General features: G+C 48.8%; 2 protein-coding genes across 4 annotated transcripts; one reads left to right on the top strand and one right to left on the bottom strand.

Moving 5' to 3' along the window:
- Positions 1 to 121: 121 nt before the first annotated feature.
- Positions 122 to 2,808, top strand: LOC149308197 (surfeit locus protein 2-like). The gene is made up of 6 exons (XM_089537034.1): positions 122 to 228; positions 940 to 1,139; positions 1,256 to 1,359; positions 1,615 to 1,809; positions 2,241 to 2,401; positions 2,559 to 2,808. Exons 1-6 carry the CDS (start codon positions 139 to 141, stop codon positions 2,640 to 2,642), a joined length of 834 nt encoding a protein of 277 aa, XP_089393160.1. The 5' UTR covers positions 122 to 138; the 3' UTR covers positions 2,643 to 2,808.
- Positions 2,809 to 5,142: 2,334 nt separating this feature from the next.
- On the bottom strand, positions 5,143 to 16,074 carry LOC149308196 (surfeit locus protein 4). 3 transcript variants are annotated; one of them, XM_089535308.1, is made up of 6 exons: positions 15,905 to 16,074; positions 10,791 to 10,977; positions 8,824 to 8,900; positions 8,315 to 8,358; positions 7,859 to 8,045; positions 5,143 to 6,564 (listed from the first exon to the last, which is right to left on the bottom strand). In XM_089535308.1, the coding sequence occupies exons 1-6, from the start codon at positions 15,950 to 15,952 to the stop codon at positions 6,298 to 6,300; spliced, it is 810 nt and encodes a 269-aa protein (XP_089391434.1). In that variant the 5' UTR covers positions 15,953 to 16,074; the 3' UTR covers positions 5,143 to 6,297. The 3 variants fall into 3 exon arrangements, with proteins under 3 accessions (XP_089391434.1, XP_089391435.1, XP_089391436.1); XM_089535309.1 differs by lacking the exon at positions 15,905 to 16,074 and adding an exon at positions 9,492 to 9,615 and having other exon boundaries at positions 10,791 to 10,858; XM_089535310.1 differs by lacking the exons at positions 10,791 to 10,977; positions 15,905 to 16,074 and adding exons at positions 9,492 to 9,615; positions 9,730 to 10,729.
- Positions 16,075 to 16,161: the final 87 nt, after the last annotated feature.

The following is a 16,161-nucleotide window of genomic DNA, read 5'->3' as shown; positions in this document are numbered from 1 at the left end:
CGAACTCAAGACCAAGCGCGGGACCGGAAGTCCTCCTCGGATCCTCTCGAGGAAAAAGATGGCGGCCGGAAGTCTCGCCCCGCGCGCTTTCCCGATTGGCTGGCCCCGCCCAGCAGCCAGGCTGAGGCTGAGGCGGCCATGGAGGAAGCGGGCAGCGAGGAGGCCGAGGAGCTGCGTCGGTTCCTGGAGCAGCACCCGGCCTTGCGCATCCTGCCGCCGGGGACGAGGGTGAGGAGGAGGGATAGAGACGCATGCATTGCTAGGACATCCAGCGAATACACACAGGGTGCAGATGTTTAATTCAGTGTAAGCAATGAAGATGGGATTTGTGGCTTCCTTTGTTGAAAATACACTCATCCCTCTGCATTTGCAGTGTTGGTTATTCACGGATTCGGTTCATATGTCCTCTCTAGGAATATCTAGGTCCTCCAGTGCAACTCTATGGTCAACTTTCAACTAAAGTCACACTGAAAAACCTAGACATTCCTATAGGATTCTCTAGGTCTAGGATACTCCACTAGGCCTTTGTAGCTCCTCCAGTGCAATTCTATGGCCAGTGTCTGTTGGACGTTGAACAGAGTTGCGCTGGAGGACCAGATTCCTAGAGAGGCGTCTTCTCGGGTCAAAACGTGGTGCTTTTGTTATTTGCGGTTTCCCCATATTCAGGGGAGCCTTGTGCCCCTAACCCCAGCGAATATGGAGGGACAAGTGTACTATAAAAGCTTGGTTCACTTGTAATTCGGGGTCCCAGTAATTTGGAAGAATTTCCTTCTGGGAACAACAGCTGCAATTAAAAATAAACATTTTTCATTTCCAACGAACTCCTTGTTCTCCCTGCTGATTTCTAGTTAATAGTCTGGTTTTAAGATAATCAATAATCTATAACAGGAGGAGGCCGTTGAGCGCTAACCCCTCCTCTGACGCCGGTTCCCTCCTCAGGTGCGCTGCGCGCTGACTGGCCATGAGCTTCCCTGCCGGCTCCCTGCGCTGCAGGCCTACACAGCGGGCAAGAAGTACCAGCGCCTGAGCGCAGTGGGGCTGCCAAGCCAAGGAGACGAGGAAGCCAAAGAAGGCAGCAGCGGAGGAGACGGTGGTGGCGGCCTCTTTGGGCCCCACCTTGTCCCCAGCACCAGAAACCCGTAGGTGCCTCCAGCTGAGAGAAAGGGAAGGAGGGCAATGTTGGCGAGGCCACTTCTCCGGTGGGACTTGGTTGTGCCACCACTTCCCCCCTCCTTTCTCTCTTCCTCCCTCTCAGGCGGCAACTGTTCTGCAGGCTGACCCTCCGGCACATCAACCGGATCCCGGCGCATGTCCTCCGCCATGTCCAGGGGCGCCGCTTCCAGAAGGCCCTCCGTAACTGTGCGTCCCTATGGGGAAGGAAGGAGGGAGGGAGGGTCCCAGAGAGACAAAGGCCTCGGTCTGCGACAGGGGAGCAGAGCACCTTCCTTGGCTCACCCCTCTGCCCCCCAGGCAGCGGGGGCCCTGACGGTTTGGCCCCAAGCCTCTGCTTGTGGCTGCAGGGCAGGTCCAGGAAGCTTAAGGCGGCAGAGGAGGCCTGGGATGCGCATCTGGCCCTTGTGTCAGCCCTCAGCAAGACCCTTTCCCCTTTTGCAGATGAGAAATGCCAGAGGGAAGGTGTGGAGTACGTCCCCTCCTGCTGCCGCCGCCGCCAAAAACAGCCACAGAAGACTCCGTCAGAGGGGCCCCAGCATCCTCATCCTCCTCGTCGGAAGGGAGGCTTCTGGGAGCCTCCAGCCAGCGATGACAGTGGAAGTGACACAGAGGACAGTATGAGTGACTTGTACCCACGTGAGTCAGCAGGAATGGGAAGGAGCCAGACGGTGCCCGCACCTGGCCAGGACAGGGCCTCGGACAGACTGAGGCCACAAGCAGCTTTGGTGGCTCTCAGGGGTTTCATAGAGAGGGCTTACTCCCAGCCAGGTGCTGCTACCTCTAGGGACCTAGCCAAAGGCATTTTGTGGGTAAAGCAGAGAGGCAGCATGGTGGCACTCATGGCCTTTGCCATGAGCAGAGTCAGGCCTTACAGCTGTGTATTATCCGCAGACACGTTTGAGCTCCTCCCTCCTTCCTTGGCGGCCAGGTCTGTCGATCTTGAGGGCCTCCAGCAGATAGCTGACTAGCACTGAAAGAGGGATTCCAGTTGCTACTATCCAGGGATGTAAAGGGCAGCCCTGTCTCCAATGGCTGGGCTAAACTTTTATTTTGCTTTTTTCTTTTAGCTGAACTTTTCCAAGAAAAAAGTCCGGCAGGCAAGGAAAGCAACCATGACTTTGCCACAGACAGTGACGAAGAGGTTGCAATGCCAACAACCCAGAACGGTTGTGAGGACAACAGCGAGGCATCAGGCACAGACCCACAGATGGGCACCAAAAGAGGGAAGGTGAGGCCGAAGGTTCAAGAGAATGGGTGGGAAGCAACGTTCCCCACAGAGAGTCAGAAGTTGTGACTATGAGGGTGTGACATGCCCTTGAAAAGTATTTTCTCTTTGTAAGCTTTCACATTCCTATAAGTATTCAGGATTTCTCTTGTTCTTCCAGAAGCAAAGCGGGGGTCTCAAGAAGAGATTCAAAAGTCGGAACAAAAAACCCAAAAGATTTGGGAAAGCTGTTGGCGGAAAGTAGATGTTCCTTATGTGACAGACTCCAGTTAACTGCACATAACAAGGAGGCAGTTGAAGAAGACTGGCACTAGAGATGTTTTGTTGGGTTTGAGTGGGATCATGATTTTCATTGCAAATCCAGACTCTATGGTTGTATTTCATTTGTGTGAATTATATTGGTTTTGAGACTTTTGCTTTCTCTTGGTTACTTGTATCCTGTTGGTTATTTTTTAAAGGGTATAAGTCTCTAATAGTTCTCTACTTGGTTGTCTGAGGGAAAATATCACAGACGAGCGTGCAATGAAGTCTAGTGTCTAGATCAGGGGAAGTAGTAGTGCCACTCTGTTCTGCCTTGGTCAGGCCTCACCTAGAATACTGTGTCCAGTTCTGGGCACCACAATTCAAAAAGAGTCTTGATAAATTGAAGCGTATCCAGAGGAGGTCGACTACAATAGCGAAGGGTCTATAAACCATGCCTTATGAGAAAGGGAGCTGGCTATGTTTAGCCTGGAAAAGAGGCAGTTAAGAGGTGATATGATAGCCCTGTTTAAGTATTTGAAGGGGTGTCACATTGAGGATGGAGCAAGCTTATTTTCTGCTGTCCAGAGATTAGAACAGGAAACAGTGGATTCAAGCTCCAGGAACAGAAATTCCACCTCAACATTAGGAGGAACGCCCTGACAGTAAGAGCTGTTCGACAGTGGAACACACTCCCTCGGAGTCTCCTTCCTTGGAGGCCTTTAAACAGAGGCTGGATGTCCACCTTTAAGACTATAACTTGTTTTTATTTTGGCATGAATACTTTCATGAATACTTTTATGCCTCATTCACCAGCAGAAATGGACAAACAATATCCCTTGCAAAAATTGTGGGAAACCAATTTTACTTCACAGCAACTACAGTGGACTCTCTGTATCCACTCAGTTTTGCTTCCAGGATCCCCCCCCCCCCGCCCCTCCATGAATACTAAAATCTGTGGATACTCAAATCCCATTGAATATAATGGCATAGTAAAATGGTGTTCCTTATATAAAATGGCACAATCTAGATCTGCTTTTTGAAATTTATATAGTTTAAAATGATTTTCATGATTTTATTCTGTACTGACTGTACGTACCTTTTCCATAGTCATGAGCCCTTAGACCTTTACAGATTATTCACATTATAGCCACAGCTATTTGTAAAGGCACCTACATGTTTGAATGGTGATCTGGTCTTAATCCCAGAAAGCATGAAAGGCGTGTACCCAGTAGAACAGTGGTGAATTTCCAGCCAAATGGTCTCTGCAGTCCTTGCCATCCTCTGTTAAAACCTAAGTGGGTAACAGAGGATGAAAATGATCACCAGCATAGACCCTGGGAAAGCATTTTCTGTTTAGCAGCCCATTCTGTGCTGGGTGGGGGCTACTTCCCAAGTGTCCCCACCCCCCTACATGCTGCCTTGCCTAGCGCTTTAGTGGTTGCTTCCAGGGTGTTTTTGTCCCTCTACATGGAACAGCATCTTGCTCAAAAGCATCAGTGACTGAAATGCCAGTGGTGGGTGCTTGCTTAGCCATGACTTGTCTTTACTGCAATTAGCCAGTTGTGGTTTCAGCAGAGTGGAGGAGGCCAGAGGAAAACCATTCCTAGTTAAGACAGTCAACACACCCAGAAAGACCAGCAAGAAACACAGCTCCCCAGGCAGGTTCTCTTGAGGCAAAACTATGGGCTACTGGAGCACGACTAGGGACCAGCTGGTGTTGCACCTTAACTTCCATCATCCATTCTTCCTTCACAACAGCAACTGTCTGTATCTTGTTGTCACACTGGAAAATCAGCATCTGTCTTTAAAATTCCTGAACTGTCCCATTCTGGACAATTGATGACAGTGAATTTGCCTCTTCATTCCAGATGCAAAATTTGGCAAATTCCAAAATGTAAAAAGTACATTTAACAATAGGGTAAAGTGGTCAGCCCTGCAGCTGAAATCTTGCACAGGGGGAAGTCTGTTTCTTTTATGCTATCACACACTTAGTGTATAATCTCTAATGATGGATGAATGGAGGGATTTACATGGCAAACTAGTGATGTTCACCAAGTATTTCTCTCCCTCATCCTTTCAGTTTATAACAGGTGGTGGCTGTCTGATGGTCTCTCCATCCCCATCTACACAGGACTCAAAGTCCTCCTTGATTTTGAAAATTGAATGCCTTCAGATTCCACAGTACTGCTGCTTGCTCTGTGCTGATCTCAACACCAATCCACTCCCTCCCTCTTTGCAACCACCTGTTAACATCTGGGCACCAGGCATTCTTACTACTTTTAAGCTGCAAGTACTTCTTATCAGTACAACTCTTGTTTTTCATATAAAATTATGACCAGTGTATAGAGGCTTGCTCAGACCAGGTATCCCCCCCAAAATGTTGCTAGACTATGACTTCCATTATCCCTGGCCATACTGGCTGGGCACAGATAATAATGGGCATCCAACAACAGCTGGAGAAGTAGCTTTTCTGGTCCTAAAATGAGGAAAATTTTACCACCATCTGTATAATTAATTTTAATTAAGTTTACTACCATCAATGAGATCACTAAATTAATTGATTTTTAAAAACATGGATCAACCGGATTGAGGGTCATTTGCCAAAAAAACCTACATGGGACCTCCAAAAAGAGCAGCAATATATCTGAATTTTCAATAGCATTGGCCTGTGACTCGAGGGTCCTTTCTGTCCACTGCTGGAAACTGAATGTTTGGCTAGATTCAGTGACATCCAGCAAGCTTGTTCTTAACGTACACAAGGCTTCCTTAAAGGCAGTGCACCAGGGTGAAAACCAACATCTGCATGATTCTACATAATACAGCTAGATGCTTCTTGAAGATAGAAATAAGCACTTTCTTTTCCAGCCAAGTAACAAAGATGTAAAGTAATAACTTTTTAGAAATGAAAACGAATAAGCTGAGGTGTCTTGGGACAATGCCCATTGTGTCCTGCATAAAACTGTTTTTGAGATATAAACATTTGCTCTCCATTGCAGTAAGATGTAAGAGACCAGGTGAGAAATTCCCCCAACCTGCATAGCCACCCAACTATTTCAGATCTTTTCCCCATCTGCCTGTGGGTCCCAGAAGCAGTGCTGATGTGTTGTGGTGCTGTTGCTGCATTTTACATTATCACATTCTGCTCAGAAGGGTAGAGGTGGCACCAGACCTTGTGATTGTTCACTTGCTCTCACTTGCATGAGCAGTCTGCAAGGTGATTTCATTTAATTACAAGATGAAAGTGAACATGACCAAAAATAAAGATGGCACACCCATCACACAAAAAGCACAATAGGGTACCTGATCACAGTAGTCAAGCTTTTTAAAGACGTTCTCAAAGAAATTAAAGAGTGGAGGCTCTGAAACCAGTTCTTTCCGATTTTAGGGATTACAAAGGAGGATGTAACGGCAACTCTGGGCATACGTTCCATGATGTAGAATGATGTATCAAATCATCAGTGTGACTGTAAAGTTCAAAAAAAACCCAAAACTGAATTCTCAAAAAAAGGGAGCGTGCCTTAAAAAGGGAACACAGGCACCTACATAAAATGCTGGCAGTTTATTATGATTTTGTTTAAATTCCCCCCAATGAATCTCCCCTGTTGGGAGTCAGTCCCCAGACTCTGGGATGAGCTGCATGTTCTCTGCCTGTGGCTCTACCATTCCTTCTTCTTCTCGTCCATGGAGACACCACCAGGACCGAGGGCCACTACCAGCAGGAGGCCGCCAATGACAGACATGGTCTGGAAGAAGTCGTACTTGAGGAAGTCATGCATCGGCTTGTAGGTGGGGATGGTCCAGAAGGCATTGAAGTAGACATTGATGGCCAGGAGCCAGAGGACCAAGGTTAAGGCAGCCAGTTTGGTCTTGAAGCCCACTGCCACCAGGATGATCAAGGCTGTGCCCACAAGGTTCTGGAGAATCTGGTAAACACATGGGGAACAGACACATACAGGCTCCAGATTAGTGGTGCATGGGCAGAGCAAGCAGCCCCCTCCTAACACCAGGGCTGGGCCAGTACCCTCCCAATCTGCAGCAAGCTACACCATTTAAAAAAAATCCTAACAATGTTTTAAAAAGGAACACAAAAATGCTGTTTTAGTGAAAAGCGGTGTCTTTCTGTTCCTTTTTTTAAAGGCTGTTCCCTTGCTTGAGGAGAATCCTAACACCTGGAGGCTAACAGCATACAAATACCTTCTCCCCAATCCCCAGTTTGTTTGTGGCTTGTCTTCAATGGTCCTGAAGGACGCATACACAGTTATGTACCTTTCCTGGCCATCAGGTGCAGGAATGAAGCATTGGTGCGGCTGGCTCTGTCTACACCAGGGATTCCCAACCTGGGGTGCCCATACCCCCAGGGGATGTCAGATGGAATTTCAGAGGGTGGAACAAAGAGAGGCATGTGCCCTTGAGTCACACATCATCACTCTTCCCCCCCCCCCCGCCAAATAAATTAGACTAATTGCTCAGTTTAGATTTGCATTTTATGCACTGAGTTAAAAGCTTATTTTTAAGTTCTGTTTGTTCATCCACAGTATTGTGTGTGGTTCAATGTGTAGTTCAAAAGTTAGAAACTGGATTTTTCATCTTCAAATGTGATATTATTTTTGTAGGGAGTGTGAACATTAATCAAACATTTCCTAGAGCATTTGGGCATGGAAAAGGTTGGGAACCACTGCTCTATGGCAAGGTCATGAGCCGCCACCTGAACCAGGAGAGCCACTATGTGAAAAAGCCATAAAATGTTTCTTCTCTGCTTGTCTCCTGAAGTTCCTGTGACCCAACACTCAGCACAAAGGCAAGGAGTGAACAGTTTTTATACACAATTGGAGAACATGTCTACACAAGAGACACTGAATGCATTTACCGTAGTACCCAGAGAAGAACTGGGTGAGTTTCTCAGTGTGCCTCTGTGCCTCTAATCTGGAGTGCCACTAACCGAGAGGCCACGTGAAAGGACAAAGTTGGTCATAAGCTATTACAGTGCTGATGGCCAGCCTTGGCTGCAGCTCTCCCTTGTAGCAGTTCTTCCAAACTGGTGGGCAAATAAGCACCACCAGGGGATCCATGTGCTCCCTGCTCAGGTTGCCCTTGAGAGATCAGGAAGAATATTAGCAGGGGCCTGTTGCCTCAGATGCCTCCACCTGTTCCCCAACCAGTTCCTTAATCACAATTCCCAAAAAAGAGGAGGAGAGCTTAAACATTTTTGATGCTTACCGAAAAGAAACTGACATCAAAATGCAGCAGCGTCATAAACATGAGGACTAGTAACACGCGTCCACCCAGCTGCATGTACTGCTTTGGGGAGCTCTCCCGCATGGTGGGCACTCCAGCAAACATACTTTTCCCCTCTGAACGTGACTCAGCCAACAGCAGCAGCAAACCGCCCCCCAGAGCAAGATTTCTGTTGAGAGAGAAATAAGAGCTGAAACCAAGGACACCCCATAGGTGTGGGGTGAGAGAACATTTGCAAAGGGCTTGCCATGCGACTCAGGACAACGATAAATTTGCTTAATGAGGGTCTGGCAGTTGCTCCCAGAATCTCCTGAAAGCAAGTGTGAGTAAGTGTGCAGGTGGCTCACATCCCAAGCATTCCAAAGCAAATGTGGACACAAGGCCACGGTGAGAAGCAAGCAATGCATTCAGAAGAAATAAGGCAATAAAAAGACATACCTCATCAAAAACTTTAGATCCCATAAAATGCTGTATGCAATGGTCTAAAAGGAAATAAACAAACATGATTGACCCCTGAAACAGGCATAGCTCCACACTCCAGCACTTGTGACACACCTTTTCCTTTTAAGCTGAGGCCAAATCAAAACCTCCCCAAGGACCCTGTCTTCACTATCTCATCTCCCCCTGTTTCCTTACTTTCCCCCTCCAGTCTTTTCTCCAATCAGGGGAGCAAGGTATGAAACAAAAGACAACCAAGAGGAGGTAGGGTAGAGCCATCTTCCAAGAGACCTGTCCAGTGCTCCAGAATCTCAATACGGCAGATGGAACTTGGTTAGTATGGGGGTGAGGGATAGCAGCTCCTGAGGAGAAACCTCACAGGTGTCCCATCCCCTAGCTAGTCCGTGTGGCTACAAAACATGTTTGCAGGAAGCTCACCACGGGGGACACGGGAAGTAATGACTTCTCAGCCAAGTGTACTGGAATCCAGAGTAGTGATCATTTCTCACCTGTAAGGCTATAATTCCAAATAGTCCAAAGCAAGCATACTGGACAAAGTTCCTGCTCAACACAAGGATACAGCCACCTGAGAGGGATGGAGGGAGGGATGGAGAAACAGAAAGAGAAAGAGGTCATTGCTCCAGGAAGTCACATCCCCACTGGAAAGGGTGTGTGTGCGTGTGTGTGCATGCGTGCGTGCACATGTGCAAAACACATCACCAAGTGTGCCGCAGAGCCACTTGTCATGCTCCTCTGGACTTGGCCCAGCTCGTCACTCCATCCTTACTACTCCACAGCTCCACTAGCACAAACACACACACCATGTCCTCATCACCTTCCCCATGGTTGTAACCCTCATCTTTGGACTCCCATCTCTTAGTGGTGCTGCTGCCGCCGCCGCCTTCCCTCCATCCCACCTCCCACAAAGCCAGTCTTTGGGAGAAGGCTCCCCAGGCCAGGGAGCAACTGGAGCAGATCCTAATATTAAGCAGCCTCCTGGCCACCCCCCACCCTCCTCCAGGAAAGGAGCCAGAGCCTGTGGCAGGAGTGGTTATGTGCCAGAGCCCTGTCTCTTGCAGGGGACTCCATCCACCTGCCTCAGGTAAGTTTCCCAGGGAGAAATTCGGCCAGGGGAAGCTTTCATTCAGAGCCCTTAAAAAAAACACCACCCACTTGCCTGCGTCTGCCAGGCCCTCCTCAGGGCAGAGGGTGGTATGGTCTCCTTGCAGCAGAGACAATGACATTGAAACTTAGGAGTCCCCTGCTCTGCTCTCTTAGCCACAGTATCAATTCAGACTGATCTATATTTTCCATAGTTAAGAGACAATAAGATGGTAATTAAACATTTATAAAAGGCAACTTTCTGCACCATAAAGATAATAGCTGTCGTCCACCCTAAGCCCCTTGAGACAAACCTTTCATATCCAGGATTTCAAGCTGCAGGCCAGGGACCTTCCTCTCATAGCATCATCATGGCATAAACACTGCCTTCCATGGCTGGACACTCTGCTGACTCTGGCGGGTTGCCAGCAGGCAGTTTACCCTCATCTTCTCTGCTATAGGAGCAGCCCCCACTCCAACTGGAGGAGCCCTAGGAGTGGCCTCGAGCCTTCTGCATGCAATGAAAAGCAGCATCTTCTCCCCAGCCATAGAATCATAGAGTTGGAAGAGACCGCAAGGGCCATCAAGTCCAACCCTATTCTGCCATGCAGGAACTCTCAGTCAAAGCATCCCTGACAGATGGCATCAAGCCTCTGTTTAAAAACCTCTAAGGAAGGAGACTCCACTACACTCTGAGGGAATGTGTTCCACTGTTGAACAGCCCTTACTGTAAGGAACTTCCTCCTAATGTTGAGGTGGAATCTCTTTTCCTGCAGTTTGAATCCATTGTTTCATGTCCTGTTCTCTGGAGCATCAGAAAACAAGCTTGCTCCCTCCTCAATATGACATCCCTTTGAATATTTAAACAGGACTATCATATCACCTCTTAACCTTCTCCAGGCTAAACACTCCAGCTCCCGTGATCTTTTAACAAGCAGAGGTGGCAGCAAGTTTGCCCCAAAGCTGTCCATGGAAATTCACAGCGCAGTAATTTAGCTCTCATCTACCAAAATCCAGTGTTTTGGACAAGAGGGCACTGTAGCCCAAGCACATAATTTGGAATCTCTTGGAGTAGGACAGGATGAGGATTGTGTGGTCTGCAACATCCTCCAAACTAACACCTTGGTGACAAAGGGGGGGGGGGGTTTAAATGGGGAACTGCACAGCCAGGTTGCATAGAAGTCTCAGTTCTGTAACTGTCCAACTTCCAGTTTCACCAAACGGTGGGTGGGGAATGGATACAAACAGCCACTTGCCCCCAGACACGTACTCACCTGCCCAATTTAGGCCCTGGAGTTCACTCTCTCCCACTCACCCGCAACCCGGCCTTCCTTTCCACACACAAGCCCAGAGGTTCCACCCCTCAGCCACTTACTTAACTGGCCAAAGAGGTTAATGAAGACAAAAATGGATGCCAGGATGTAGCCGCAGCCCCAGGTGGCGTCGATGTAGTCTCTCTGCTCAGCCCACTGGAACCACATACGGATGCCATCCTCCAGAAAGGTGCTGATCAGGCAGAGCCGGGCCACGTGTGGCAGGTACTGTTTGGTCACCCTCAAGAACTAGAGGTGGGAGCAGAGAGAGGGAGGGAGGCATGAGATGGACTCTGCGAGGATCTGTATGGCCCCTCATTCACCGGGGGCTGCTTGCATTTTTTCATCTCCCCCTAAAAAAATAGATGGCCATGATTCCTTTCACTGCAAAGACCCCCTGAAATCTTTGTTTTAAAACCCCCAGACAGTGGTCCTAGCCCCCGTGAAGGCAGCTGCCTTTAGGAACAAGAAAGAATGGATTCTGCTCACACCAAGGCCAGTTCTGACCGTTTGCACAGCAGCTCTTTCTGGTGGTCTGAGTGCACAAGTTAGTTTGCCCTTTTAGAAAGCCTCCCCACTCTCCCACTGTTGCAGCTGGATACCCTTAACCAACTGAAGAAGTCCCTGAGACAGATGCAGAGAGTGCGGGAAATATTCAAGCTAGAGCAATTGGACCACAGTGTGAAGGTGGCTTCTTAGTAACAAAGAAACTAGGATTTCCTGTCCACAATGAAAGGAGAACCCACATGTACTTATTTCCCACTGCACCTTCTGAGCCTGTAAATCGAATATGGGGCAGGGAGGGAGAGGGATCCAGGAGGAAAGAGATACCGTGAAGGGACAGAGGCATCCTCTCCCCCCTCCACCAATAAACCCCTCACAAATAATGGACGTAATGGCCAAAGGGTGGGAGAAGCCCCGGGAGTCTTTATGTGTTGTACTGTATTTTTGTGAGGAGAGGGCAGAAGAGGGTAGTACCTTCTCCAAGGATGGGTCTGCTTGTCCTCTGTGCCATTAAAGGTAAAAGTAGTCCCTTGCTATGAATGTCTAGTCATAACCGACTGTAGGGGTGTGTTCATCTCCGTTATTAAGCTAGAAAGCCAGTGTTTTCCAAATATGACTCCAGTCGTCATGTGGCCAGCATGACTGCACCGAACGCTGTTACCTTCCCACCGAAGTGGTACCTATTTCTGTACTTGCATTTGCATGCTTTCGAACTGCTAGGTTGGCGGAAGCTGGGACTAGTGACAGGGGCTTACCCCATCATGCAGCACTTGGGCCTTGAATTGCCAACCTTAACCACTTAAGGTTAACCACTAAGCCACTACTCCCCCCAAAACCACCCCCTCACTTCTCCCCTCACAACAACAGGCCTGGAGCAATTCTTTACTTTGAGTGGGGTTGCTGTTGCCATTGCTATATTTATTTATATCCCAGCCTGGGGCTGGGATTATGTTTAAAGAATTGTGCATCTGCATTCATTCAGGGCAGCTTTCAAAAACTGAGATACAAATCCATGTTCACTTCATGCAAAAGTTAAAATATAACGAAAGTATCAATAAAATTAACCCCAGTTAAAACCATAAGCATTAAAAAGCAAACAACCTAAAAACTGCTGTACACAATGCGTGACCCTTGCTTCCCCCTGAGCAATCTGTCCTCCAAGGCCTCCCAAACAAAAAAAACCCTCCAGCAGATCTCAAGACAGGGGCAGGGAGGAGGCAGTCCTCCATGAACCGAGTGAGAAGGAAATGAACATGTGCAGAAATCTTATTTCTTCATCCACAAACTGCTCTTCTGCGCACTGCAGAGTGCTACCACAATAGAACCGACAGATACAAAAGATAATTTACGGTGCACCATGTTTAAGTGTGAAATGGCAAGAGAGGCAACTGGTCACCTGAATGGGGGCAAGGGGGCTGATAGCTGACCCTCTCCCTGATAGTAGCCATACCTTCTCCCTCAAGATCCCCTGCCCTTCCTAAACATTACACCTGCTGCCTTAGCTGTTACATGAATTGGCTGAGGGATCCCTGCCATGGGTGGTGGGCAATGGCTTTGTCCAAGGAGATGGCCGGTTGCACGCACACACACACACACACTTTAATTGTACAAAGAGCCCAGGGATCCTGCAGAGAGAAGTGCCACAAAGCACACACTTTTTACACAGGAACCACAAGGGCATTCATCTGCTCTGTACACCCAGCGTCTCCTCCCTATCTCCAAACAACACAGTTCAAACTAGGGGTTTTATTCAGAAACTCAGGAAGGCACATGAAAAAGCCTCTCTAAGCATTCTGCCTTGCAAGTCACTTCCAACAAACAGTAATTATCCTTAATCAACATACCACTCGCTTCTAATTATATAAGGGAAAAGCCAAGATCATTTTCCCTGACTGCAGGAATTGCTCAAGGCCTTCAGGGTCCCTCCCTGAAAGATCTCCGTCTGTCGCCTCTGGCAGGCGGGAATTTTGGAAGGAAAGCCTTCCTCTCACTACAATCTTTGACACTGATTCTTGCTACCAGGCTAACCTTGCAAGAGAGACTCAAAGAACAGAAGATGGGAATGTGGGTTTGTGTGTGTGTGAGAGAGAGAGGGGCGGGGGAGAAAACACACACCTACACAAACACCCTGCTGTTAACCAATCTTCAGCTCACTGCCTTGGCTGCTCTCTTGCACAAATCTCAGTGGTCCCCAATAGGCTCACAGCTGCCAGAAGCAGAAGGGCATACGGATGTTGCACTGGCTGAAAAATTCACCTTCCACAGATCCTCTGCTAGCCTATGTTTTATTTTTGATACAGCAGTCATTCTTCGAAGCAAGCAGGCTATCTCTGCCAAAACTCCTAAGTGGGCCAGTGACTGAAAAGCATTCTCAGCGATTGGGGGACAGTCTTAATGCCCTTCTGCCTGACCAGGTTAATCCATGCAAAAACCGATGCAGGAGCATTCACTACATCTCAAATTTCTGTTTTTCAGGCTCTGGTCCTTTATCCAAATATCATCTATGCAAATGCATTCTCACACACACGTACACTGCTGCATGGTACATATCTCCCATCTCATAAAGCGACAGAAGCGCTATAAATGATAGATGGTGCAACTACTGGGGATTGTGCAAGAAGAGGAGGAAACCATCTAGAGATGTTGGCAGATGTGATTAAATGGAAGCACATTTGCAAAACATGGGCATCCAAGACCTTGCACACAGAAATTACTTTTGCAACCATGGCAGAAAGCCATCTGTGGGACTGGAGAGTGAGGGTTTTAGAGAAATACCAAGAGAGACCTCAATCACACATTATATTCAAATGTGGGTAAACTGTTATTCTCCGGGCCCAAAACAGTTGTGTGCCCAGCCCATCCACAGTCCTCCGGTGCCCTGGCTTGCCACCCACTGGCCAGTATCCTACTGTGATCCTGCCACCACAGAACCAGCATGAAACAGGGAGCCAACAACACAATGGCACCAAGCTCTTCAAAATGATATTATTCTGTAAACCACTATTCAGTGATTTGGCCACTTTTGCTCCTGATTAGAACACCAGAAAAGCAGATTAACATCTAAGGGCAGAACACTACTTTGTGTGGACTTAGAGCCCCTGTGGCTAATTTTGGTGGCATGGTGGGAAAGAAGTCCCATCCATCCATCCACAACTAAGGAATCATTCCTTTAAGCAGAGCAGCTGCGTCAAGACCAGCGTTGCCAATTTCCTGGGAATTCCCCAGAATCCGGGGAATTTAATTAACTTCTTTCTGGGGATTTTGACTGAATATTCCAGTAAATATTGGGGAATTCCAGGGATTTTGGTAAAACATTCCGGGGAATATCTTTGAGGCTTGTTGGCAACACTGGTCAAGAAGGCATGGTTATTTAAAATTTGAATTGGTGCAAAGAAAAAGGTAAGGTTGTTTTGAGTGAGTACTATCCTGGGATGTGGTGGCTTAGTGGTTAAGATGATGATCCAAAGGTGTGGCAGTTCGAGGCCTGAGTGCCGCACGATGGGGTGAGCTCCTGCCACTAGTCCCAGCTTCTGCCAACCTAGCAGTTCGAAAGCATGCAAATGCAAGTAGATAAATAGGTACCACTTTGGTGGGAAGGAAACAGTGTTCGGTGCAGTCATGATGGCCACATGTCCACCGGAGTTGTCTTTGGACAACACTGGCTCTTTGGCTTAGTAGTGGAGATGAGCACCGTCCCTATTCAATTCATGCCAAGGGAAAAGCTTTACCCTGTTAGCTTTATCTTGGGAAGGGCCAGAATTCCCTCCTCCCAGGCAGATGGGAAGCCTTCTGGCTTTCAGAAGGGAGTTTAAAGAAGCTCCTGTTTGCAGCTCAGGTAAACAGGGAGACAACAACAGCCAGAGATACACACAGGTATGTTTAAGTCTGCATCTACACTGGAGAAATAATCCGGTTTGATGCCGCTTTCACTGCCATGGGATTTTGGGAATGGCAGTTTGTGGTGGCACCAGAGCCTTTCTCAAGGGGTCTTCTCAGCTCTGCTTTGGGGTCAGGACAAAGTCCCATTCTCAGAATTCCACAGCCTTGAGCCATGGCCTTTGAAGCGGTGTCAAAGCGGATTATTTCTCCAGTGTGGACGCAACCTAAGGTTTCAGACCGCTCAATGCCAGGGTGGAGGCCAAGAGGGGCAGAGCTTGGGGGGTCTCCAGAAGGAGGGGAGGGGGCAAGGAATGGGCAGCTGTCGGAGCTTGGCAGGGATACCCTCTGCCTCTTCTGGAGGAGGAATGCAGCCCCCAGCAGTTCTTCCTAGGGGGATGATGGGACTTGCAGTCCATCCAACCCCATCTGGAGGGGCCACAGGATCTACAACCCTTTCCTCCCCACACACAGACATTTTAATCGGGTAAGGCTTCTTTGGAAGGGGAGAGACTCTCCTGGGGGACATACTAAAACAAACGACTCTACTTCCCCATAAGGAAACCATACTTGCCCATAGGGAATCACTGGGGATTATTTGCCCATAGAGAAACCATACTTGCCCATAGGGAACCATTGGGGGATACTTGCTCTGGGGCCCAATGGTTCTCTATGGGCAAGCCCTGCCCTGTGTCCGAGCCATGTCCCCTCTCCTGGGCCTCGGGGCTCCAAGGGGGGACTCAGGGCTTGGGCGATCAGTCTCCCCTTGGGCCTCCCTCCCCGCCCCTTGCTGCACCTGGTCGGCGAAGTCCTCGGCGGAGCCCATGAGGTCGCTCTGCCCCATGGCTCTGGCGGATGCAGTGGGTGGCTGGGTCAGTGGGGCTGCTGCTGCTGATGCTGCTGCCTGTGGCCCGGAGGCGGAGCGGGAGCCCACCCGCAGCAGCGCCCCTCGCAGCCGGAGGAGAAGGAGGAGGAGGAGGCGGAGGAGGAGGCGCTGGGCCTCCGCCTGGGAGTGCCACGTCGGCCTCCCCAGCCTTAAAGGGGCCGAGGCAG

This window comes from Sceloporus occidentalis, unplaced genomic scaffold, assembly GCF_023333645.1.
Source record: "Sceloporus occidentalis isolate IW3139 unplaced genomic scaffold, rSceOcc1.0.p SCAF_8, whole genome shotgun sequence".
Classification (NCBI taxonomy): domain Eukaryota; kingdom Metazoa; phylum Chordata; class Lepidosauria; order Squamata; family Phrynosomatidae; genus Sceloporus; species Sceloporus occidentalis.
Note: the sequence above shows the minus strand (reverse complement) of the source record. Positions and strands in the feature narration are given on the sequence as shown.